General features: G+C 41.6%; 2 protein-coding genes across 6 annotated transcripts in view; one reads left to right on the top strand and one right to left on the bottom strand.

The window, feature by feature from the left end:
• foxk1 (forkhead box K1) overlaps window positions 1–3,935 on the top strand; it is a 15,233-nt gene extending 11,298 nt beyond the window's left edge. Inside the window, exons 10-11 of one of the 5 annotated variants that reach the window (XM_051386608.1) lie at window positions 9–24; window positions 2,623–3,935. The gene's annotated coding sequence lies outside the window, so the exon portion shown is untranslated. Of the gene's footprint in view, window positions 1–8; window positions 25–1,747; window positions 1,885–2,622 lie in introns of those variants that run through there. The other 4 variants (XM_051386609.1, XM_051386611.1, XM_051386607.1 and 1 more) reach the window with 4 other exon arrangements.
• Window positions 83–25,337, bottom strand: radil (Ras association and DIL domains). The gene is made up of 23 exons (XM_051386673.1): window positions 24,977–25,337; window positions 22,828–22,932; window positions 22,698–22,716; window positions 22,448–22,562; window positions 20,588–21,092; window positions 17,350–17,457; window positions 16,679–16,794; window positions 16,385–16,567; window positions 15,746–16,298; window positions 15,569–15,673; window positions 14,818–14,948; window positions 14,140–14,177; window positions 13,834–13,985; window positions 13,519–13,631; window positions 13,251–13,367; window positions 11,426–11,549; window positions 8,981–9,153; window positions 8,637–8,787; window positions 6,566–6,792; window positions 5,706–6,039; window positions 4,227–4,366; window positions 3,077–3,216; window positions 83–2,804 (listed from the first exon to the last, which is right to left on the bottom strand). Exons 3-23 carry the CDS (start codon window positions 22,706–22,708, stop codon window positions 2,705–2,707), a joined length of 3,636 nt encoding a protein of 1,211 aa, XP_051242633.1. The 5' UTR covers window positions 22,709–22,716; window positions 22,828–22,932; window positions 24,977–25,337; the 3' UTR covers window positions 83–2,704.
• Between the last annotated feature and the right edge of the window lie 1,115 nt (window positions 25,338–26,452).

Consider the following 26,452-nt stretch of genomic DNA (forward strand, 5'->3'; position numbering starts at 1 on the left):
ATGACCAGGTGTCGGCCATGTTGGGTAAGATTCCACACTGCTGCTGTTGTTGTGTACATTTGTTTTCTAAGCAGAAAAATGCAAGTATTCAACAATCTTTATTAAGTACCATCATATTAACATCATTAACAGTATAAATAATGAACAGAGAAGAATAGACATGCATGAGATCAATGTCATACAAACCTTGAAATGCACAAAAATAAAGTTTTACTGCAAAGAAATTAAAAGTGGAGAGTAAAACAAAGCTGATGGAAGAAAAAAAAATGTTCATACTGAAATTTGAACCATTCTGGAATAACAGGAAATTAAAATAACTGTAACAATAGCAGGAAAACACCAACAATTGTCAACATTAGTGCTGGAACAATAGTCAATTAGTCAACCGTTTTGGTCATTTATCCAGTAAAAACATTTACAAGCTCAACTGTCTCAAATACAGCATATGTAGGTTCATAGGTTTCTTTTTTTTAAATATACTTGTGAATTAATTTTTGAGGGTTTTGGATCTTTGGCCTGACAAAACAAGCGGGGCATTTTTCTAAAATATTCTGATATTTTACAATCTAAATGAGAACTGATTAATCAGTTATGTAAATAATTGTGGTTGCAGCCCTAGTAAACATTAAGAAGTGTTGCCCTGCAGTCCTTCAGTACCTTGTGTGACCAAGTCCTGGCTCCTTTTATTCAGGGAGCCAATGGACATCTCGATCTGTGGCTGTGCTACGTTTTCTTCTTTCTGCTGAGAGACCGATCACAGGCTGGCAGAGGGTCACTGCCCCTGTCCCAGGGGAGCTCTACGGAGCTGAGGTCAGAACTGACTGAGCATGGCTTTTTTTCTTGTAGTGACCCCAGGCTTTGAATTAAGAACTTTATAAAAGGTGACCTGTTATCTACCTTCTTTCAAAGGATAGGTACATCAAAACGACTTAAAAAAACATGTTCAGTCTCTTATCTAACCATGCAGATAGTTTTGATTTTACTCGTCTAGATTTTTAGATATGCCTCTGAGATGTCTGCCTCCATCCCCAATACAATGGATGTGAATGGATTTTTGTTGTTTCTTGCTCACAGTATTGAAAAGTCACTTTAAAAAAAAAAAACACCATCCACAGATACTACTACTTCCTATCAAATAGTCCTCTTAAAAACACTAGTGAGACCATCCAGAGCAACTTCCATGTCTGGAAAGACAACTACCGTTTTAAATGTGATTTGTCAATGCTGAACTAAGACCGTTCCATTCACCTCTGTTGTATTGGGTTGGAGGTTTAAATTATCTTAAAGCCTAACCAAAAAAACAACAACTGTCTGCTGTAGCTAGATACCACTTGATGTAAAACTGTTATTACAATTACAAATGTTTTTGTAATTTGGGTGTAGTTACTCAAAAGTTTAGGAAACGACCTGCGAACTGTCGCTATATGCAGTTCTAGAGTGAACAAGTTGTATTCCTATTCATAGGACGGAAAACAAATTACATTTAGGAAGAAAAAACAACCCACAGCTAAAATTTCTCTCATTCCAGAAAATACAGTTTCTTTTTTCCATCAGTATGTTTCAGTCTTTACTGACAATTATATTTCACAAAAAAGTTATATTGAGTAGTTCCCCAAATGCAGTTTCTCTTATGAATGTCCAAACAATATGTGACCATATGTTAAATATTTACAAATGACTATTTACACCTCTTAACCAGATGAATACAGCATATATTCACAACAAAAATGTGGTTTATACACATCAGGACTGTGCATCAGAAACTCTGGAGGGAAGCATGTCTTCTTGACGATCCGGTGATTAATAAACAACAGCTGCACATCCCCGGTGCATGTCGAGCCTCAAGAATTCATCCCTTTTCCAGTGGAGGCAAAGTCCATTGATGAGGGTCAATGCGAAATGGGAGAGCTCGGCTGTATGTCTTGACATTCTCCAGTTGGCTTCCTCTGCCTCTTTCACCTACTCTCCACTACAAAAGTCAACATTTATACACACTTGTTTAGTCTGTTGAGTAGACAGTGATGGTGCTTTGGGAGTTACTAACAAACAGGTTTATAAAAACATTCCACTCTAAAAGCACTGTGTAAGACATCCAGCATTCACTGAGGCTGCCTTCACGTTTGTTTGTCTGCTTTTGGAATTACATTTTCAGTCTGTGTCAGAGAGCTCGGTAGCTATTTTACCATGCTACTTAAAGTGTGAAATACTAATAAAAATTATTCTAAAAACGGGTGGAAAACGTCCAATGTGCGCACATGCACCGAGGGCTGGCGGGAGAGAAATTAAAACCCTACGATCTACTGTGCTTTAAACCACATCCAACTGCATATTGGCTGATTAGACCGCGCCCACCTCAAACGCTGATTAATTAGGCAACTTTCCCTCGCAGCGCATTCCTTTGATGTCGCGGTGGGTTACGGATTCTGTCTGTCACACAAACCCAGTAGGAGTCAGCGTGAGGGAAGCAGGTCTGGCAGCTGTGGGGTGGAGTCATGGAGGGTTATCTCCAGTTTGATTGCTTGGCTTTGTGCTGTGCTGACGCTAGGTTTCACATTCATATTTCATGCCGTGTATGTACGCATGGGTGTGTGTGTGTGTGTTTGTGTGTACCCTGTTCATTAGTGCACACATCTGTATCCCACCTCTCCAGTCCTGGGAAGTGTGTTGTGCGTGCTTGACCCGGAGCGGCGGTGGCTCGTGGTGGTCAGCAGGAGGAGGCACTGATCTTCTCTGAGACGTCGGGGTCGGACTTGGCTACCAGGAAACGTAGGCGACCTCCTCCCAGACGAATCAGATCCACCGCGCTGCAAAGGAGCATTCGGGAGGAAGTAGGGAGAGGAAGAGAGTGTCTAGTTACGTGAAGCTCAGCAGAGACAGAGTAAGAACGAGGGAGCATCACTGTCTGGACTAATCAATCAAAGTAATCAATGGGCTTAAGAGGCTGACAGCCATGGGTATGGTTAACACTGTGGGAAGACTGTCACTGTGTCATCAATGTCAATATCACCCACTAGTATCATTAATCACCAGCCCATTGTAATGGTGGCAAACAGCACCACTGGAACATCGTCTGTACCTCTGGTAGTCTGCGCCGATCAGACTGGTGCCGTTCACAGCCAGGATGCGATCTCCAATCCTCAGTCTGCCGTCAGAGGCAGCAGGCCCGTCGGGTATCAGAGTCCGGATATAAATGCCTGGAGCGTTGAGAGGAGTGTGCTGCAGGAGGGAGAAGTATTAAAAGTACGTGTGTGTGTCCAATATTTAAGTGAACATCTGGTAGAACTTATTTACAAATAAATGTATATTGGCCACTGTTTTTGTTTCTTAATAGCTGGCAACATCAATTACTTGTATATCAGGACTCCTCATCATATATTTCCACTTAAACATCAGTACTGTGAAACGACATTGCTGTCCTCTAGGTTTAAAAAAGAACAATAAATGCCCCTTTTGTCCAAGTTATTGTTTCAGGAGGGTAACTTTAGATGGCAGAGGGGCAAATAAACTCCAATAATTAATGGTTTATAGCACAGTATAATGTAGTTTTAAGTGAATATTAGGTCTTTTTAAGTGCTTATTGATGTGTCAACATGTCCACAACTCCTGTCAAGTATCCATAACTAGATGACAATATAAGACACATTATGATCTTCTTGATTGTTATAATTGTAGAAAATACTGTACAATAATCACTTAAAATGTCCTTATAACAACTATATGTTTTATGTAGTGCTTATAAATAACACATAGTGGGGGTTAAAGTTACACAATATACTGTGGAAGTATATTCTGAAATTCTCTGCAATAGATATATGTACAGTTTCTCAATATTTATTAACATGTTGTGTTTAAGTACACTTGTGCATCTACATGAGATCATTAATAAATTGATAAGTTATAATTGCAAAAATAAATAAATACACATCCACATTTAAGTACTTTATTTTTGTGTGGTTTTTATATTTTAGGCACCAATGCACCAAGATAAATTCCTTGTATGTGTTAAAACTTACTTGGCAATAAACCTAATTCTGATTACTTTAATCATTTTCAGTAACAGTCATTCCCAAAATATATCAGTAATATAATCAGTATTATGATAAAATATATAATTTTCTCAATACGCAGCTCTACAATCTGGCCTCAATTTAAATTTTTACTTGATCTACTAGCAGAAGTAGTAAACCAACTGAATCACAAAGACAAAAAAAAAAGTGTCTACTCACCAGGCCGTCTATGAGTCCCATGCCCAGACCGTAGGGTCCCTTGTCCAGTTCCACTACAAACACCACACACAAGTCATCAGGAAGGGGAGGGGCGCCAGGGGAGGATACAGGGAAAGGAAACTCACACCCACTAATACACCCTGCAGAGGACACGGAAATGCACAAAAACACACTCACAAACACACACACGCACACAGGGTCTCGCTATGGGGTTGGACAAACATAAGAGGTCTTGCGGTGCAGAAGACACACACACAGATACTGAGACACGTGCAAGGATGCAGCTATGGAGCTAATCGGACACACAGACCATGTGCTTCTGACAAGAGCCTGCAGATGTCACACTCACTACACTGTAAAGACAGCACAGGAGGAGAGATACTGCCATCATATGTGAGGCACAGCTGACCAACCAGCGCCAGCATTTCAACTACAGAACTGCAGATTTAAAGATGCATTCATCGATTTCTGGCCTCTGAGGGGACGGAAGAACAATCAGAGGGAGGTGTGATACAGTATGATAAGCTTATAAATAGGAAGAACAAACACTTGACTTTTTACACATCCAGCAGACAGGGAGCAACTTTATCTCCAATTGAAATTGACGTGATGAATGTAAGTCTAATATAACTCTCGTCTGGTTAGCACAAGTTCAACGTTCTTCAATCCCGTATAGTATACTTTTTAAATTACTTGTAGCCATTGAATCCATTAATATAAACAATATTGATGAATGCAGCTTTAAATGAATTTAGAATGACCAGTATTGTGCAGTTGTTATTAACACAATGTTGTATTGTGTAAAGTATCTAAACACTTTTCACATTGGTCAGTTCCAGTGCGACTTTGATTGTGACATTAGCAACTTTATCTTCTGTGCTGCTTAAAGTGCAGCACGGGTTTATATGCAGTGTGTATGTTGTATATTGTATACTGATAATGTATGTGTGTAGAGATACACCGGTCCGAACCACTGTAACACAATTCATTAAGTGTGATCGATCAACATTGAACAGTCAACTAATTTCCCCCTGAGGATGATTAATAAAGATTTGATCTGATTTAATTTATGCTGTTATAAAATTCAGAGTTTCCACAGCAAACCCCAGCTTCAAATTACTTTAATTAAAAAGGATTCCAGTGAGTCCGAGCAGTGAGGTATACAGGTTTTAAATTAGGAGAAAAGGTATCTGAATCGGTACTGGGAGAGAAAACTGTTCGGATGGGTGAATCCCTAACATAATGTATAATGAACTGCAAGGTTTAACATTTAAACTGCACATTTGGGATGGACAAAATCACAGAAACACCATACAATATGTGATTTAGTACAATAAGAAGAATAAACAGAGAAAACATAAGACTCGTGTCAGAGGTGGTTATTTTTAAGTTTATATTTTTAGTGTTGTTTCTGTTTTTGGGTTCCATTATAGTGTGTTCCTGTTATTTTGTCCACCTCCTGTATGTTATTGAACCTACCCTCCAGTCCGTTGGTGATGAGTCCGTTGGTCTTTTTACATTCTGCCATAGTTCTGCTGGTGCAGCCATTAGTCTGGGTGTTGGGGCCTATGATCTGCCCTCCTCCTCCTCCTCCTCCTTCCGGGTACAGCGGGGTGTTGGGAGGGGTCAAGAGGCACGACGGGTCTGGATTTGCCGTTCGAGGGTGGTGGATGGTGCCGTTCCTTCTGAGGCTGTGTGTGTGTGATTGGCCTGAGGGTCTGTCTCGTGCTCTCTCCTCTCCTGTCTCTGCCATCACCTCTTCCCCAGGACCTCCAGAGCGGGGGCTGCTGTGGGCCGGAGGCAACAACTCCCTCTGTGTTGGGATTGAACAGGAAGACTTCAGAAGACAGTATAAAGTGTAAAGTTATCTTTTACCTACAAAAAAAGCTTCCTTGTTGCAGTACACAACAAGCTTTGTCCCTGGATAACAGTCCAATTAAAAAGGATTAACGAGATGCATGATTGTTTTATAGACAGATTTACCATTGGACATATTTGTGAATGTATATGTGTTTCTGTGTGTACGCCTGTATGTGTACATATGAGGGTGCAGTAACACTAGGGATTATGGTCTAGTCAGCCGTTCCCACTAATTAGACAGCCTAAAGACTAATCAGATTAACCGTGATTTAACCATGTCTAGGTTTCTGTGAGTGAGTATGTGTATGTGTGTGCGGCTTGGCTGGAGTAGAGGGTTTTTGTCTTTCATTTATGGGATTATGAGGAACTCCTCAACAACCACAGCTGCCGAGGCACATGGCCTGGATTACTGCTAGGTGTGTGTGTGTGTGTGTGTGTGTGTGTTGACAGTATGCAGTATGTGTGTGTATCCTTCTGACCTGAACGTCGGGCCAGTCAGCTGTGTTGGTTCCATTGGAGTGTGTGTGCACACTGGGAGTGTTGGTGTGCGTTTGCGTCTTGGTGCGTAGCCCCCACAGGTAGTGGCGGATGTAGAGCAGCTGTCTGTAGATGCTGTCTTCTATACACTCGCTGTCCAGGTCCACTCTGAAGCCGGCGCTGGGGAGCACTATGGGTGGGTGGTTCTCAAAGCTCTCCAGGAGGTCCACTGAACACACACAAGCTGATGTTAACTCATCTGTACACGTATACACCATTAAAAGCCTGATCCAAGATTGCTATACAACAGTTTATATGCACATTAGTATGGCTATAATCAGGTTTTGGAGAATCACTGTTGTATGTTTGTATGTGTGCACATCATATCCTGTTCCTGTTTCAGAAATCTAGAGAAGTTCTTCAAGGCTGTCCACACCAAGAACATGCGAACTATGCGAACATCAACACTGATGAATGTAAGAAGTTAGGACTTCAAAGACCAGAAATCAGTGCTATAGACTGTTTACAGTATGTCTCAAGGAGAAATTGTGTTTTTTAAGTGTGATTTGCAGCCTAAAATTACATCATATGAGTGACTGATAAGTTGTATACCACAAGATTGTTCATCAAATTGCTCTGAAAGTGACCCCAACAGTATTGTTCGCCACTGTCGTTATTGTTACCGTTAATTTATAACTACAGTTACTGTTCTTGGTGTGGACTGCCCTTAATCCAAGATCCAAGATACGGTGCATGTAAACACATCGATCCTGTAGAAGAGCTCTATTTATCACAAACAGTAAAATGTAAATGAATGTAGACACTGACTGAAGCAAATGTCTGTGTTCTCATTCATTTGTCATTTTCTTCCTCTACATCCTCCAGGAAGAACCATGATCAGTGACCTTTAGCTTAACGATCCTTTACACACATTTTAGGGCATTTAACAACACTCTGCTTTGAATAATAATTTGTGTCTGATAATAGGGTCCATAACAAAGTTCACAAAATATTTATATTACTCTTTGCTCCTTCTTCCTCATCGAAAAATCCAGAATTGTATGCAAATACTTCCCTTTTCAAAAGTTTAAAGGTCCAGTGTGTAACATTTAGGAGGATCTATTGGCAGTAATGGAATATAATATTTATAGGTATGTTTTCATTAGTGTATAATCACCTGAATAGAAGAACCAAGTCCAGTCCATCATGTTGAACCGCCATGTTTCAACAGTAGCCCAGAACGGACAAACCAAACACTGGCTATAAATAGGGCCTTTCGCATTTTTGGAGAGTTTTGCTTGTTCTCATTCCCAGGTTGTCAGATACAGACGCGAGCAGTGTTCAGTTGGTTGTAATCTACAGCTTAACCGCTAGATGCCACTAAATGCTACACACTGGTCCTTTAAGTGCTGGATAGAAGATGTTTCCTACTTCCAGGGCCGCCCCCATAATAGTCGACTTAATCATTAGTCGATATGTTTAGTTGACCCACTTTTCACATTAGTCGTAGTCCCAGAAAAACAACGTCAAACTCTATTCGGAAGCTGCACCTGGTCACCATCTATTACTTCATCAAAGTATTTGTTTTTGTGAAGTTAAAAGTTATTAATTCTGTGTTTTGAGCAACAGAACTTGTGTGATGTTATGTTGTGTTGAAATAAATGAACTAAATGTTCAGTCTCCTTGCTGGTTGTTCTGACGTGTTCAGATTTATTACCGTTTTTTTTGCAGGCGGCTGTTCACTAGGAAAATCTTTAGCGGCAGCCCTTCCTACTTCACTGAAAGGTCCACTCACAGTGTATGTGACTTGAAGGTGTCAAGTATAATGGACTATGATTGACTCACAAACTAGCTGTAATGTCATAAATCCTGCTTTAATTTAAAGTTTTAATGGGAAAAACAGCCTTCTAGTGTCAAACTATACACACACACACATTATTCTCCACAGTGAAGCTTAAATGTCACAGTGAAGTAATTATAAGCAAAACACATTTGAGTGGAGGGGACTTTAACTATGAACATATCACCTATGTCACTCCACACAACATGAGGGCCTTGTGTTGCCAGAATTACCTGTTCTGTATATATACGCCTCGTCCTCGCTGCTGGGTTGCCATGTTGGGACGGGGCCTATCTCTGCTGTGATCTGGTACTGGGTGAGAATCCTGTGCAGCTGGACAGGCTTCAGAGTCGGGTGCTCGCTGGACAAAGCTCGCCAACTCAACTGCTCACAGAGAAGAAACAAAAGGAGAAGAGGAGAAAATAATCAGAAGTCACAGGGAGGTCCTTTTATTTTTTTAAATACAACCAAGCAACTAAGGGAGGTGAGATGATGTGCGGGGGCAGTCACGAGCTGATCCTGGCTAAACCTTTTCAAAGACATTATCAATCAATAGCTGTAAGTGACTTGCCGTTACCTGTGTGAGCTGTTGTGGGGGAGTGGCCAGTATGGACACAGTACTGTTGAGTTTGGTGAAAAATTTGTCGGCCAGATGTCCCAGACCGGACCTGCTCGCCCACTCCATGACCATCCGCAAACACGCCTGAATCTGCAACACCTTGGAGCGCTGAAACCAACCCCGAGATGGACCTGCGCACACACACACACACACACACACACACACACACACACACACACACACACACACACACACACACACACACACACACACACACACACACATACACCAGTGAGTGTTTGGATATTTCATCAGACACGCTGCACTAGATTTCTATTCTAGGGCGTGTGCATGCCAGAGAGAAAGGGAGACCAAAATAGAGACTGTGTGTGTTCGTTGTACGACAATACAGAGATTAATTTTTAAATAAGTCGATATTGAAGTCAATGAAACAATAGCAACAGCCACAGGACGCCTGCTCCTCACAGAATACAAATCGACTGCTGCAGAGGGGCTCAGCTGACTGGGTTTGTGTTTTACTGCACAACAAAGCAGCGCACAGCCCGCATTCTTCACCCTGTAATCCTTTCTTTCTCCGTATCACATCAAAGAGCTGAAAGGAAGTTTTGTGGCAAGTTAAGCAGGCGATAACTTTAAATCTACATTTGTCAAGCTGGCATCCCATAGTTTGTCAATCTGTCGTTCCATTACCTCACTGCAGCTATAATTCCTATTTAAGCTTTCTGAAATACCCCCCAATGTGAGGGCAGGCCTCTGCTGGGGTTTCATACAAACAATGGCAAACAACTGGATCATTGAGATTTTTCCAGTGTTAATGATACTGGAGATGACAAAGAAATACTTTTTATTTTTTATTTAGTGTACATAAAAATGTATCTCACACACAGATGTACCAGATTTAGCTACTAGCCAATTTCCATCTGCACTCAGCAAGTACACAGCAAAAACAGCAAAACACATAATCAGGTTCACTATCACACGTCTTATGTGCAGCAAATCTTCTCATTTCAGAAGCTATAACGAGGGAATATTTGCTATTTTTGCTGAAAACTGCCTTAAATTAATCGTAATTTTGTGAAATCCATTACTTTGAGAAATATAATCTATTTTATGATATAATCAACACCAGAACACAAAATCTCTCCCTCTCGACATGTCAGGAGGCTCCAGGCAGACAATAAACTGGCACTGTTGCAGACAGAGCACACACGCACACACACACACACAAAACCCTCCGTATGTTTTGGATGTGTACACACACATAAGCACACACTCCCCTCTGTAATAGGCTTATGTCTAGGCATACAGTAATCTATGTGTAAGGCATCGCATACAGACGAGACATCACTTAAACTCTTAGCAAAAGGTGTCATAATGCTTCACAGCAGCTGGTTTATGAACACACACTCACCTTCGAACACAGAAAATCCATCGTACACCCTCAAAATAAACAAATCGAACAACAAAGAGCAATCCATTATAATCTGTTTGCAGGGGGGAGAGATGTCACGACACACTCATACAAACACACAATCATATGGATCTATGACAAAGTGGAGCGTCTGCACCATATTACATCAGGTTCAGGTTTTCTCCCTGTGTTGCCATCAAGCTAACATTGTGTGTGTGTGTGTGTCTGTGTGTGTGTCTGTGTGAGTTGCAGAGCGCCCGGTGCAAACGTCAGCGTTACCTGCTATAAACTCACTTCACTGTTACCATGGACACCATCAGTGGAGAAATATAAATGAGCGACAAAAAGGGGAGCAAGGGAGAGAAACAGAAAGCCAGACAGACGGATCGAGGGAGGTGACAGGGGAGTCTCTGCATGAATATAAAGGTATGTCTCCTTCTCCCTCTGCCAGACATGTGATCTCTCCTGTCTCCACCGGCTAATGAAGACATATGGCATGTGCGTGAGTGTGTGTCTATGTGTGGCTAAAGATACAAAGGGAGGGCGTGGAGAGGTTGGAAGTGAAAGGTAGACGGATAGATAGAATATATAGCTGGGGGGTAAATGACACTTTTCTGTATTTAGACAAGGTAATAGACTATTAGAAGGTTATCACAACAACTGAGCGACCTTCCTGCCTTTTACCCTTCACTCTGCCCTTTTCCCCTCTTCCCCTTACCCCTCCTCTATCTCCTCTCTCTCGCCTCCATCCTATCCCACCACTACTTTTCTTTGTCTCACCCCCCTGATGGCCAGATGGAAGGAGGGAAGGCAAGAAGGAGGAGGAGGAGGAGGAGGAGGAGGGGGAGAAAGAGAATGCAGATACGAGAAGGGCATAGAGGACAAATCTGGGTTAGTCACTGTCAAAATGCTGACAAGGACACTAGGACACAAGGACTCTCTCTCACACACTCACACACACACACACACACACAACTGTACAAACCCTGAGGGAGGTCTAATGGTAGAAACTGTGCATGCTTTTTGCCTACCTTTGTCCATTAGCTGGTTAAACAGTGACACATTGGCAAAGAAGAATAGGTAAGCGAACATCTGAGCCTGAATCTCCGAGTGGACCTGGTAGCCCTGCAAAAGCTCCTGGGCATTCTGAAATACCTGCGCGCACACACACACACACACACACACACACACACACACACACACACACACACACACACACACACACACACACACACACACACACACACACATCAAATACACTATCAAATACAAATAAAAAGTATATATATATTATTCTATATATATTCTGTATTAGCAGTTTGATATATAAGGTTTATGTTAAATATTCAAACCCAATACTTCGCTACATGTTTCCATCAAACGGAAATATTCATTCATTCAGTCATTTTTATATACAGTTCTTTAAAATTCGGCCTGATATATTTTGTGTCTTTGGAAACTTTGCAATCGCCATTGAATTTTTAAATTTAAAATAAAGTTTTGTAGTTTGTATTAATCAATGACCCATTGGTGGGTCAGTTAGAGAAAATAGAGAAAAAGTGGAAAGAGGTCTGGTCTGTTTTGACCTTTACAGATATTTTTCAGCTCATATGAGACAATTTTTCTTGCTGCAGGAAGCTAAATAAAGAAAGGTGCAACAAAGGGACCAGTGTATGTTTAGTGTGTTTGACACTAAGGATTATTTATAGACATGCTGCTGATAATTTGCCCTGTGACCCACATTGGTTTCACCCGTCCACAAGGTCATGATAAAATATTGATCTCAGAAATGTAAAAAGGCAGAATTCTTTAGTTTCCTGTAAGAATTCATGTAAAGATGAATCAATGAACTATAAATGCACGTCGGAAAACTTTAAAAATTACATTATTCCCCTTTTTTTTCCCCTGAATCTTTTTTCTTTATTTTTAAATAAATCCCCAAATGTTTTATGTCCCTAATGCTCTTCCATACTTACATACAGCGTTTGGTTTCTCCAATGCACATTCATTGACTTAACTTAACTGCAGGTGTACAGGAATAAACATTCCTGCTAATAGTTTCACCCTATCCCGATGATCTACAGGTGGCGATAATGTGCCAAGATAGGCAGCATTGCGTCATCAAAGGCAGTGAAGAATAAGTATGAGTAACCATGAAACAACGTAGGATTTAAAGTAGTTGAAAAATCGTCTTTGCAAATATTTTATAAGGGAGGAAACACATTCATCACATCTGTTGGAGCTCAGGGATAAACACACTTTAAATATGAGTTTAAGACGCGTTTGTATGAGCGGGACTTTGAATTAGGGCTGCATGATAAAATTTTAATATTGTGATTATTTTGACAGATATTGCAACTGTGGGAATGATCATGTTTTCATCACAATTCACCATTAAAATTATGATGAAAAATTGTGATTTCGATAATGTTTCGATTAATTGTGCAGCACTTTTTTCAATCCTGGTCGAGAAATGCAGCTCACACAAGTGTCATGTGGAAACTTGAAGCCTCCAGCGGACCAACACTGAGAACTGATTTTTCAGTGAAGAAGGAGACATCTTGTGTGTAGTAGTTACATTTTTTATGTTAACAATATTTGCATATTCATAGAAGTTGGATTTTTCAATGAGGAAATAGGAGTAGATGCAATTGTAAGAATTTTAGTTATTAGAATTAGTTTATTGAACTTAGGCACAAATGATTATTGCAAAGTTTTTTTAAAAAACATGCCTGGTGGGGATCTTTAAACAAGACATCATTTATCAAAATTTCTGGCATTTGATAATTAATAATCAATATGATTTTAATAATCCTGACGACCATAACTGCACTACAACACAATACACGTGCTTACCTGCAGGACCCTGCGTATAGGTTCAGGAAACCCGACACCTCCTTTCCAGCAGGGCTCAGAGCTGTCGACTGGGAATGGATTGCAGTCTAACAAACCTGGTAACACTACATAAAGAGCCTGGACACACACACACACACACACACACACACACACACACACACACACACACACGGTCTGTTATTATTCATCTACTCTAGTTTAAAAACAACATTATAAAAAATGTCTCACTCATTATGAAGATGGCACCGTTGCCAGGGTGACAGATTACCTTGGTGATATAGTAGACACATTGCTGGAAAGTGTACATGATCACTTCTTCCAAGATAGTCATTGCCTCCTCATTGGCTGATATGGTCGCCGATAGCAACGACTCCTTTGACCCTAGACACAGATGACGGAGATAGAAGCATAGTTAACAGATATATACTGAGAGGAGGGAGTGATGTAGCTGTATCACTATCTACTGTATGTCAGTGTGAGTAATGACTCTTCAGCAAAGTTGTTTCCACACTCATCATTCAGAATCTGTGTGTGTGTATACGTGTGTGTGTGTGTGTGTGTGTGTGTGTGTGCGTGCGTGTACCTTGCAGTGTCTCTATGCTGTGTGTGTATGCTGGTGCTCTTTGCTGTATAAAGTAGAGGATCTCGATAGAGTTGGACATCCAGAAGAAGATCGTCTGCAGGTCTGGGATCAAGTCTGAGATGCTGAGCAGAGACAGGGAGGCCGGGTCCTGGCTACATGGACACACACACACACACACACACACACACACACACACAAAGAGAGGATGGTTAAACACAGTTAGGTAGATATACTGACACACTGAACACACCAAAAAAACGGTACAGGAGCACACATGTTCTCTTTCTGTTGGAAAGCGATACTCACTGCTGAGCTTGCTTCTGAGCCAGCTCCTTTGTCCTCTCCTGCAAGGTGCACACACACACACACACACACACACACACACACACACACACACACACACACACACACACACACACACACACACACACACACACACACACACACACACACAGAGCAATTAAGTTCTCATTAAACTTTTAGGATGTGCGTAGGAGAACCACACTTCATGACGCTATCACTAACCTGCAGAAAGAAATACCACTATCATATTTACAAAACCTAACACAGTGACGCATGTTGATAATTACTGTGTGTCCCACTGAACTGAATATAAGCTTACTCTAATTAGAAGATTAGAAATATAGATAGAAATTTCACAACTTCTGAGACCTAAAGTGACGTCTCCAAAGCTCTTCGGAAAAGCAACAAACTCTCACATTTGAGAATTTTAAGCCAGCAAATACATCAAATTAATTGAATATCGTCACCAATAAACGTTCTGTCTATACTTATTTCAGCTTCATCTTTTCCTACAGTGGAACATTATATTGTGTGCGTAATACAGTACAAACATGTGATATCTGTTTAACTATTCACCTGACCTGACATGGCTTCTCTCCACATGAGGTCATCTTGAGCAGAGACCAAAGTACCACAGGGACAGACAGACAGACAGGCACAGAGAGACAGTCAGACACTGACCCATGCGATGGTCTGGATTCGTCGGACAATCTTGAGCAGCAGTTTTCCAAAGCTCCCAGGTGGGAAGCTTGAGGCAGAGTGTTGTATGCACAGACACAGCAGGTAGGCAGGTGTCAGCTTATGGTCATCTCCTGTGAGGCATTTTAAAAGGGTCAGTGAAAAAAAACACATTTTCTCATTGACCTCTAGTGGTGTCTATCTAATCATGCAGCTCACAGATCACAAAAATTGCTTCAAAGAACAAAAACTTCACGTGGAACTATTTTCGGCCTAGGAAACAGCTGACTGTAAGGTCTGTGGATTATGTGGAGTAACGGGGACACAGATTCTGGAAAGAGATGATGCTTTTCAGGGACATTTCTTACTATATATAAACCGTTTGACTGCAGAAGAGAGAAATACTGGATGAAATGAGACTGCATGTCTCAAGACAGTGTGGATCTTTTACCACTTTTTCCTTATTTTTACGGACAGACTGCACCTAATCCCTGTATAATAAACAGTACTTGTGTATTTGTCCATTGACAACCTCATTCTAGCATTCCTGTTGTTCTGTATGTGATTGTCCTTAAATTTTCAGAGACAGATTTCTTTAAACCTAGTCAAATAAACCAAAACTATCTACATGGCTTTTTTAAAAAATTTTGGTGAAATAAGATTTTAATTGTAAAACATCCACTGAGGTTAAAACTTGGTATGAGTGCAACGGCTATCTTATATTCACTGTTACATTATAAATCAAAGCACGGACCTCCAGGTTCTATGAGAGACACAATCCTGTTCAATAGCTGGTCTTCATGAGCCTGGTCAAACTCCAGCTGTAGCCTTCGTTTCTGACCTCCTCCTCCTCCTCCTCCTCCTCCTCCTCCTCCTCTTCCTCCTCCTCCTCCTCCTCCTCCTCCTCCTCCACCTTCCCCTCCTGACAAACTAAGGGGCCCTCCCGCTGCTGTCCCCCCGCTGCGGGGTTTTACCAGGTGAGGTTTGAAGCTCCGTCTAACTGCCGGAGCACTTGACACCTGCGCCGCTCTGTCCTTCAGCACAGAACCACACATCTTACACGTCTGAGCCCCGCCCTCTCCCTCCTCCACCCCTGCGTCGTAAAGCTGCCCCAGGGAGCGGAGGCGTGCCAAGGTCTGAGCAGGCAAAGGCTTAGCGCCCGTGGGGTCCTTGTACAGGAAGATGTAATGCGCTCCGAAGGAGAGGAGGTCACCGTGTCGCAGCGTGGTGGAGCGCTCGCAGCGGGAAAAGTTCACTAGGACTGTGGCGTGGAGCACCGGCTCAACGGCGACACAGGACCGCTGACTCTCCGCCAGCTCTTCTCCCTTGTTGTTGTTGGCATGGCGACGGGGTGCGGGTACTCGGCGCAGGCGGCAGTGGAGGGGGAGGATGTCAGGAGAGAAGAGGCAGATGTTGGGGCGAGCTGATGGAGTCTCCTGACCGACTGTGTGCTGCTCTCTGTTCAGCAGGTACACCAAACAGTCCTGCAACGCACAGCACAACAAATATCACATAAACAGATATACTGGAAGTTTCTAACACAACACATGGACTTCTTCCTTATCCTCACCTGCCGATTGTATCCCTGTAGCAGCAGCAGGTGTGGGGACTGGTAAAGCGAGTGTCTCACCCCTCCTCCTCCCTGACCTCCCTCCTCTTTCCTCCGGCTGCTGGAGGCCGCCTCCCGTTCTCGACCCCTTAAGGGCCCTGGCAGGGTGGAGTAATAACGCTTGGGCTCCTCTCCCACTCCCAACTGCGGACCCGTGCAAAGACACAAAACACACATGTACACATTTAGGATCTACAGTACCATGAATAATAACACAATCAATTATCATGACTAGGCTTCAGTGTGAGGCCCCACCTGGTTGAGGCTAGTCTCGCTGAGGCTGCGGCAAAAGGATGAGTTGCTGGACCGCGGCAGGGTCAGCGTCCCCTTTGCCCTGTTCCTCTGGAGCTTACGAGCCTGAGCATTAATATCTGCAGGGAGGCGGAGAGCAGGAGCAAGAGCCAGAACAAGGAGGGAGAGAGAAGGGCACAAGGGAAAACAGGTGGAGAATAATAAAAGGAGAAAAAGGAGAGAGGCAGAGCAGGGAGGGAGAGAAGTTGAGGGCACAGAAGAAAAGAAAGGTAAAGAGCGGAAAACGAGAAACGGCTTAAATGTAACATGTGCATTGTTAGCGTGTGTGTTTGACTCATGAGTGAAGCAACTTCTCAGGTTGTAGTGACACAAGTGCATAACAGTCATGTGTGAGCTGAGTGGAAACTAAGTGAAACAAAACCAGTCAGATGAAATCAATGGTGCTGGATGGAGCAGCACATGTGGCTGACAACAGTGAACCTGATGAGAGGTGAACTGAGTAGCTCCTCATGACTTGAATTTGAGGCCATGCGATGGCTGACACAGATTTACACACACACACACACACACATTGGTTGAATCACTGGCAATGGGGGTGGCACTGGTGACAACGCCGGTAGAGGTGGTATCCATGGCAATGACTGACAGCCACCCTACCTGAGGCCAGTCCCCACCTTTAGAGTTAGACTGAACCACTCGACCAGACCGCAGGGGGGAGCTCCTGTGTTTGCCCAGCCCAGACCGACCCATTAGAGCCGCCAGGAATTGGGATGTTTTGGGCCCTACAACGGGGTAGGAGGGGTTATAAAGGGTCGGGAGGCTGAGAAAACAACCCCTCACCAAAAACACCAATAACCCTTCCGTACACACACACACACACGCACAAATACCAACAACAAGACACGCATGCACTGTGGAGCAAAAAAGAGCGGTGCTTCTAGTGAGTCACATCAGCAGTTAGTAAAGAGAGATACACAGTTAAAAGGTATGAGGTGCAGGATTTCCCCTCCAATACATCACTGTCAAATTAGTATTGTATTCAAATTCAACAATCGCATATTTTTTATTACAAACTGTATAAATTATCGATGCAAACTGTGGCCTGCTTAGTAGGGGCGTAAATCACCAGTTTCATGACGATATTTTATTATACAGATTCTTTAGACAACAATATGATCATTTCCGAAATCAGAAAGTCTGCCACAATAGGATTTCGTTCAGCTTTTAATTAAGGGGTTATCGATATGAGACAATATCATATATGCCCATTAACACAGCCAGTTACATTTATATCAACTCACAAAAGTGACTGAATTCTTCCATTTATTTTATCTAGTAACAGCATTGTTTGCAAATGGCATGTGCCTCAGCTATATTTCCACACAAAATAAAAATGACAATATAAATCCATGTTTTCACTTTTGATATATTGGATTGTTGAACACTGATATTGATCCAGACGTATCATTACACTGCTACTGCTTGATGCTTTCATTTGGGTGTTTTTGTCTTTGATTTTTATAATAAATCCAATTTGCCAGTGAGTTTGCAGTTGAGAGTCAAACCAGCAGAATTGGGAATGCAGATTGTACCACTGAAGGTTGAACATACAATTTTCATTAATTGGCAGTGATGTGTTTCGTGTTAATAGAAATCCTACAGCACCCTTAAAATGCTATCTCACTGTAAAAATTGTGTGTAACAATACACAGAATTCACACATGTGCATGCACGCTCACACGTACACGAGGGGAGAAAACAGCAAGTGAAAGACAGAGAAGTAAAGAGGAAGATACTCCAGGGTTTGGGAGTTTTGTAAACACTATAACACAAAGAAGAAAAGGTTAGTGTGAAAGGGAAAATAATGTGTATTAATAAGTATTAGTTAGTAAACCAGAATGTGTTCTTTGCTGTGATCAGACATTATACAAAAGAGGCTCAAGTTGCAGTTGTGTAACTGTTAACTGAAATGTCTTGAAGCACAGTAAGGAAAGCTTTTACAAGGAGGAGGCTGGTGATAATCTTTGTTTCTTGTTGTAAACAAATCCAATGAACAGACCAAAACCAACAATAAATGTATCCGTCGAACCAATGCAGATACAGCTTATTCCCCTAGAGCTCCACTGTTGTCCACATATTGTTAAAAAGTAACATGTCCCTTAATTATTTTAAGTCAATCCACTATAAATAGTCCTACTGGAAATACTAGCACATAATGTGTATCAATCCGTGGTTACAAATAGTTGCCACCAAGTAGTGGGTAATACAAATTACAGTAACTAGCTGTTGTACAATATAACCAAGGCTTTGTTAAAAACCCACACATTGATTATGCTAAATATGTGTAAAAATACAGGCATTCAACGGCATGAAGAACAACTTTTTTAAAAACAAAACTACAGGCGGACTCTGGATACATGGATGATGGTTTACATGGATACTGTTTCTTTTTATGTGAAGATGAAACCTTATTATCATCACTATCTTGTTGCTGCTGTTTACATTCCCCAGACACTAAAGTTGCACTGTAGAATTATTTCCTGGGTGTAAACGTATGTATATAAATAACGGTATATATTGATTGATTTCATTTTGACTTTTATGTTCGTATTCTATTAATTTAAGTATCTTTTAGCTTTCTGTGTGTGTAGCATGAAGGAACTACAAACTTTTATTTCGTTATACAACCTTGTGTTATATAATGATGAATACATTTCCTTGATTCCTTGATACTGCGTTGGGAAGACAGAAAGTACTGAGACATGATTTAACACATTGTGGGTTTTGGTCTTTTCGTAGGATTTATTGATCATAAGAAAACTATAGAACCACCAAACTCATTCTTTTTTTCTACAGCTCCTACAGTACAGGTTGTGTGCTGTCCGAAACATCTACACAAAACAATATTAACCAACTGTACTGTGCAACAATAAATAAAAAAAAAAAAAAGATTGTTGACTGACTCGCTGGCTACCACAGAAGTTGACATAGCAACCAGTAAACCCTGGCATGCTTCATGAGAAATGTTAGTGTGGCTGCAAAGAGCAACGTGTGACTGTGAGGCTGAAAATAGTTGTTCCATGTCTCTGAACACCATTGTGCGCTAACTGGGTGTTCATAAGTGTCTTCAGTGTGTGCATGGGTGTGTAAATGGCAAACTTTTCATTAATCAATACACCAATCTACCTAAAGGTCACTTCATGGTTCCAAAACACACACACACACACACACACACACACACACACACACACACACACACACATAGATTCATATTACTGCATTGCAGATGTAACGTTAGTTTTAATTTGTTTTCACATTATCAATTGAAAATCTTCAAGGAGACTGTGCTTCACTTGAGTGTACACAGTTCAGGTGTGACCCAGTACAGTCTTGCGCAGGTACTTCAGTAGGAAAATGATATTGCCTCCCCGTTGTAGAAATGTGTCATTCATAAAAACACTAGAGTGCCCACACCCATGCACACCTCACAAAGGATTCAGCTTTCACTCAATCAATCGACCAGCTGTCCAGGCATTTCTACTGTGCTGTTTGTGTGTGTGTGTGTGCATTTGTGTGTGTGTTTCTTTAAGTGCTCCATTTGCACAATTAAGTATGTGTGTGTCTCTAAAAAAAAAATCCAAATGACACACTGTCTTCAAAGGACAGCTATTTTACATTTAAAACACTGGTATGGTATTCAGGAACAATATCTTCTCTACGGGTTAATAACGGTGACAAAAAGCTCTTGTTCTGCATTTATACACACACACACACACACACACACACACACACACACACACACACTGCAGAGGAGGTAACGAGCTGTGCTTTTTTGCTGAGTTTGACATGTCAAGAAAGGAAGGGAATTAGACCAGCTGCTGTGTGTGTATTTGTCTTTGTGTGTTTCCTCACCAGCAGTGATGGTATCCTTCTCTTTGGCATTGAATTCCTCCACCTCTGCTCTCCTGCGCAGCTCAAATCTGCGAGCGTGTCCTTCTCGGGGCTTCCACAGCTCCTGGAGCAACAGTGGCTTTTCGTTGTCTCCCAGCGCACGCAAGCATTCAGTTCGCCACCCCCCTCCTCCTATCCCACCTCCCCCCTCTAAGCGCCCGATCACGTCGCACAGGACGTAAGAGTGGGCGGCATTCTTGTTGAGAGAGTAACGCTCGAGTGCCTCTTTGACCAGTTCCTGCGCACTGGAGCGCGGCGTGGCCAGGACGCTCTTGTAGTTGGCACCAGCACAAATTTCATCTCCAAAAATCTTCAGGACCCCAGGGGCCGAGCTCTGCGTGGAGAGTTCAGCAGGGTCGTCCGCCGGTCGCTCTGGGGGTTCAGTCGTCGACCGCCGGTCCCCACGAGTGTTTGTTCCAGTTTCTACTGGGACACGGTCTCTGTAACTCAGAGTACGATACAGGACCTGGTGAACAGACAAACAATACTCGATGTACTGTAGGGCCACTTACACACACAAAGCATGCACAGCATATGTTTCTTGCATTATACATTAATGGTATTAAAGGGTCAGTTCACCAAAATCACAAAAAACATATGCCTCTAATGGTATCCAGCCATACAGATTGATTTGGTTTTATTTTACAAGGTTTAGAGATAGAGATGTTTTTCCTTTCCGATACCTAAACCTTGCAAACACACACATGTATATTATTTAAAAGCTGTATACTACTAACCCTGTATGACTGCTATGATTGTTGTTGAATGGCCTGGCTCAGGTTAAACATTTTGTTAAACATGAACAAATACATACAGAGAATTAACTATTTTATTATCTAGGTTGACAGTCAGCATTTCTGACATAGCTAGCTCTGGGTAACGTTACACTACCAGAAATCAACTCTACAGCACAATGCACATGACCCGTCCTACTCTGCCTGATTGGCTAGTACAGTATAGTACTCGTTGTCTTCGTTGGTTCAGGTTGGTTAGATTAGGGTGGGAATATAAGGGAAAGCCAATCAGAGTCAGGAGTAGGGCGGGTCATGACATCCTCATCCTGGGAAAGAAAGGCGAACAGGACGCAGCTGGGAAGTAGAATAAAATAACGTGGTGCTCAGATAGGTACAAGGCGATACTCAATTCCATATTTTAGGCAGTATCAGAGGCATTTCTGGTACTGGTATCGTAACAACTCTATTTAGAGATATACATCTTTGAGATTCCTGTCGCCATCCCAGTTTACGGGAAGGGAACAGAATTACAAAGTTACCATGCTGATGTTTTGCAGGAGTCATTTTTAACATGTTTGCCATCTTAGTTTGGTGTGTTAGAAGCTAATATTTGCTAATTATTACATGATTATGATGTTAGATCAAAGATAGTTTCGTGAAGTTCATCCTGAGAGGAACATGAATGTGTGTGTACCGGATTTTATAGAAATACATGCAATAATCATCAAAATGTCAACCTCATGGCGGCACTAAATTAATCCTATGGAGACCATGAATGTCTGTACAAAATACGATGCCAATAGACAATAGATCGACTGACCAGAATTTGTGGCTGTTGCATGGCTAAATATGGCAATATGGCAACAGTATCACTGTGTAATCAATTTCAATTAATCTGTAATTTTAAAAGTGCACAATATATGATACGATACGTTTAGGTATAGAGCACCGCCACTAAAAACTGTATTAATATTTGCTAGAGACAGTTTGTTTTCCTCATGTAATTTGACCTTTAACTAAGATAGTCTCTTGAGATTGAAAGAGTTTGGACCAAAATGGCAGACTGTGTGTACATTTGTGTGCGTACCTGTGTGAAGGTCCTGCTCTGTCGTTTCAGGCGGCTCTTGGATGGCAGGGACATACTGGCCCCGGAGGAAGAACCGTAGAACATGATGCTGCTGTTGGCTTCACAAACTCCACAACTGGTGAGCGAGGAAATTTTAGAAAACGCTTTATTTAAAGGATTTAAGGGTTTAAATATTTGCACACGCACTCATATGAAAAACTCCAGGCATTAAAAAGGTGATGATGAGCACACGGTTACATCTTACACTTACTTGTGGAACATTTGTAGATCTGGAAGGTAAAGAAAATCTAATCTAAAGTATCCATAAACAGACCATGATAAATAACAAATAACTGTGTGTGTGTGTGTGTGTGTGTGTGTGTGTGTGCGTGTGCTGGTACCTTGCTGCTGTTATGTATTGTCGCTCCTACGTGCCGCAGCACCAGATAAAGGTTTAAAGTTGAGGGACAGACGCTTTGCATTTCATTTCACGGTCACCTTTCACACTGAAAAAAAAAATTAAACATGATGATAACGTCAGTTGTTCAGGAGTTAACTTCACATCCTCTGGGAGTCAGATAATACTGCTGTGGCTTTTAGCTTTTTTTAATGATTTCTTGACAGAGGTAAGCTCTTTTCACACCAGAGTCGAAATTGCAAATCAACATTATCGGCTGCCAAAGACATCTTTTGACTTGTTCTGAGCTTAGACAGTGTACCGCTCCAATCAAGTCTAAACTGTGTTAGTGTGTGTGTGTGTGTCTGCAGCGGATACTGACACACACTGACCTTTGACTTTAGACTTTGAGTTCACTGGATGCATTTAAGCACAGGACTTCTATGTTGGTTGATTGTTACCAACAATGTGAAATATTCCATTTATACCCAGTATTTAATGTACACAACAAGACTGGCTCATTTTAAATTCCCTTAGAAAATATATTCCATTTTTTTTAAAAGGCACAAATTTGATTTTTCTTTCAGCAAAGTAACGACTTCTTTCTGTTTTATTTTTCTGACTAATCAATTTATTATTATGTTTGTAAAAAGGCAGAAAGTAGCTGCACATCAGAAGTCCCCAGAGCCCAAGGTGACTTATTCAGATTGTTTGTTTTTGTCTGATTAACAATTCAAAACTATCAAATTTTCCCCAATTATCACATTTTATGTTGATAAATGACTTTAATCATTAATTGCCTATTTAACGCCTGTCAATCCGCTAATTAATTACTCATTTAAGCTCTGATATTGGATATTTTTGTGTGTTTCTTTGTATACTAACACCAGCTTTGTTGTTAAAAATATAATACTTAAATTGATGCAACTGCTTCAATAAAGCATTAAATGAAAACCGATACAAACACTATGTCCCTGCCTGCATCCAGGTCATGCATTTTATCTCAATAAACAGGCCGTGTCCCTGCAGAAGGTGAGTCACGCTTCACTCTTTGGCTTTGGATGAACCCTTTTGACCGATGGAGACCTTTTCATGCAGGTTACATCCGGAACCAAGTGGACATTTTGCAGCCAGAGCAGCAGCAGCAGCAGCATCGGATCTGTCAGCAGATGAAAGCGCCTCATGCAGTTTCTTGTTTTGATTGCAACTTGTGCATTTATCCACTTACACACAGGATATAATGTCTTCTTTTTACAGCAAATATTTGGCAGGCGGCCTAAAAGGTGTTGTTGGAGCTGACTCTGCAGGCACTGGTGGGATAACGTGACTATTTTAAATGCCTGCTAATCCACAGTAATCTGGCTACTTGGCCGCAGTTAACTCAATCCTGGGGCCAACAAACCCCCCTTGCGTACACACACACACACACACACACACACACACACACACGAAGCAAGAGGCCTACATTTTGCATTTGGTAGGTTGTGTTTTGTGACCCAGGGAGGTAGTGTTACATTTGGTAGTCATGTCACACACACGGCAACTTCTCCAAGCACCTTTTTTTGAGTTGCTGTCTGTCCTTGTCAAGACAAGGAGAAGGTCAGCAATAAAAGACCGCGTTGAGGGAAAACTTGACACCCATAACAGACTGCATAATATCGGACATAACTTGTGACTGCGAATGGGAGGAGGAGGAGGAGGAGGAAGAGGAGGGGGTCTGCCCTTTATTTGGTGTCCGTCCGTCTGTTTACGACTTCGGGCTCAGTGGTCGTCAGTAGCAACCGCCGTAGCAACAAAAGGCAGGAGAAAATCCTCAGAAATTAATCCGCTGATGAGTCGTCAGGCGCGGCACTAAAAGCTGACAGCCCGGCCTCTAACGGTCCGCAGGTGTGTCTAATGACCGCACACACACACACACACATACACATAATCAATCAATTAGCGTAAACACTGTTCCGACACGTGAACAAACACTCAACAACAATGCAAATAAAATAGCATGTTTTTTTCTGTTTCTAACTACGAGGGTGGTGAAAGCTGTGGCGCGTCTTGCCCGTGAATAAAATAGATCCTGGAAAAGTTGAGGTGTGATTCCAGCAGTGACAAGCCCAGTCCCCCGAGGTCTCCTGGGTGTCTGTTGCGTTAGTACTCACGCTGCCTGCAATGCGTGGCTCCATAGTGCTGGGGAATCCTTCTTCTCCTCTCATTCCGTCTCCCTTACAAAATAGAAAATCCCCGGAAAAATATGGGGGGTGGGAAGAAAAGGAAAAAAAAACCCAGCTGCCCTGTTCCGAACGACACCCAGCCTGTCCGGGGTTCATACCCACATCACCCCCTCCAAAAAAAACCAGTCCCGTTAAGTTGGACGACAGCCAACCGCTGAGGGCTCCGGTTTCTGTGCGCACATCTCCGCCGAGTGTCCAGCAATGCCCGCTGCCTCCGGCAGCCGCATTCCCACATCCACAGCGGTTCAGTGCCGAGCCGCGACGGAAACACCCGAGCTGCCTCACCTCGGCGCACCTGCTCTGGCACCCGAGCGCACGGAGACGGCTCCGCCTGGCGGACACCGGCGGTACGAGCGCAACGTGGAGGCGGAGGCATGATGAGGATAAAGATGGTTCAATATTAAATACAAATTATTATATAAATAACCATGTGAATAAATACAATATATATTATAACCGGTAATGACATTGTGAAATAATCCAATCAGCTTCATTATTATAAAATGTTAATTCATCTTGCATATTGTCATAGCTGAGATTATTACAGGTTATTTTCATTTATTTATTTCAAAATAAATTCATAATAATGAATGAATGAACGAACTGAATTTTAAAAACGTATTGCATATTGCCTTTATAGCCTATATTATGTCAGTATTTATTCACATGATTGCTTTTTTATAATGTCTCATTTAAACATAAAATGTTGAACACTTTGAATCTCCATAGTGGTCGAGAAAAGTTTGGGGTCTCCAATTAGATTTCATGGATAAACCTAATCCGGTTGCTGAGTGTGTGGAAAGAAATGTTAAATAACTTGAAGTCTATTCCTTATTGTAGTCCCTTTGTTTGCTTATTATTTTGATTCTCATTATTTTAAACGAAAGAACATTTTCGAAAGTTTTCTGAAAAACAAAAGGGGGGAAAAAACAGCAACTTCTGATGTGTCCAGATCTCAGTATGTTTGTTTCATCAGTACTATGAAATTTCAACAATGAAATTTGCAAACTGCAGCAGAATATATAAATATTTTTCCTCTCTGTCAAGGAAGTCAACATAAATATCTGTGATGGATCCATCATGGACAGATGTAAAAAAAATAATAAAAAATAAATAAATCTGATTATTATAATTATTTTGAGGAAATAGTGTAATGTTATGAAGAAAAAAACTAAATTTTCTTAACTTTGTTGACATTATACTACGTCAAATGTTACATCGTCTCTCTTCACTGGGACGAAATTTGGTTCACAGGACAGAGCCTGTCTCTCTTTATAATTCATAATTAGCTTTTCATTTTGTTTATTGTTCATATTATTTTCAGTACTATTACTATTAGTACTAGTACTGTTGTTTACCTAACCCCTTCTCAAATGTGAGGTATGTGATCCTGTGAATAAACTA

The sequence above is a fragment of the Dicentrarchus labrax genome, unplaced genomic scaffold (genome assembly GCF_905237075.1).
Source record: "Dicentrarchus labrax unplaced genomic scaffold, dlabrax2021, whole genome shotgun sequence".
In the NCBI taxonomy this organism is placed as follows: domain Eukaryota; kingdom Metazoa; phylum Chordata; class Actinopteri; family Moronidae; genus Dicentrarchus; species Dicentrarchus labrax.

Bases quoted from the DNA above. Each gene is read 5' to 3' on its own strand.
- radil (XM_051386673.1), bottom strand. The intron at 13,632-13,833 runs GTACACGCACGC...ATCTGTGTCTAG, and splicing joins CAGCATAGAGACACTGCAAG to GGTCAAAGGAGTCGTTGCTA. The intron at 4,367-5,705 runs GTAGGTTCAATA...TGTCCTCTGCAG, and splicing joins CATCACCAACGGACTGGAGG to GGTGTATTAGTGGGTGTGAG.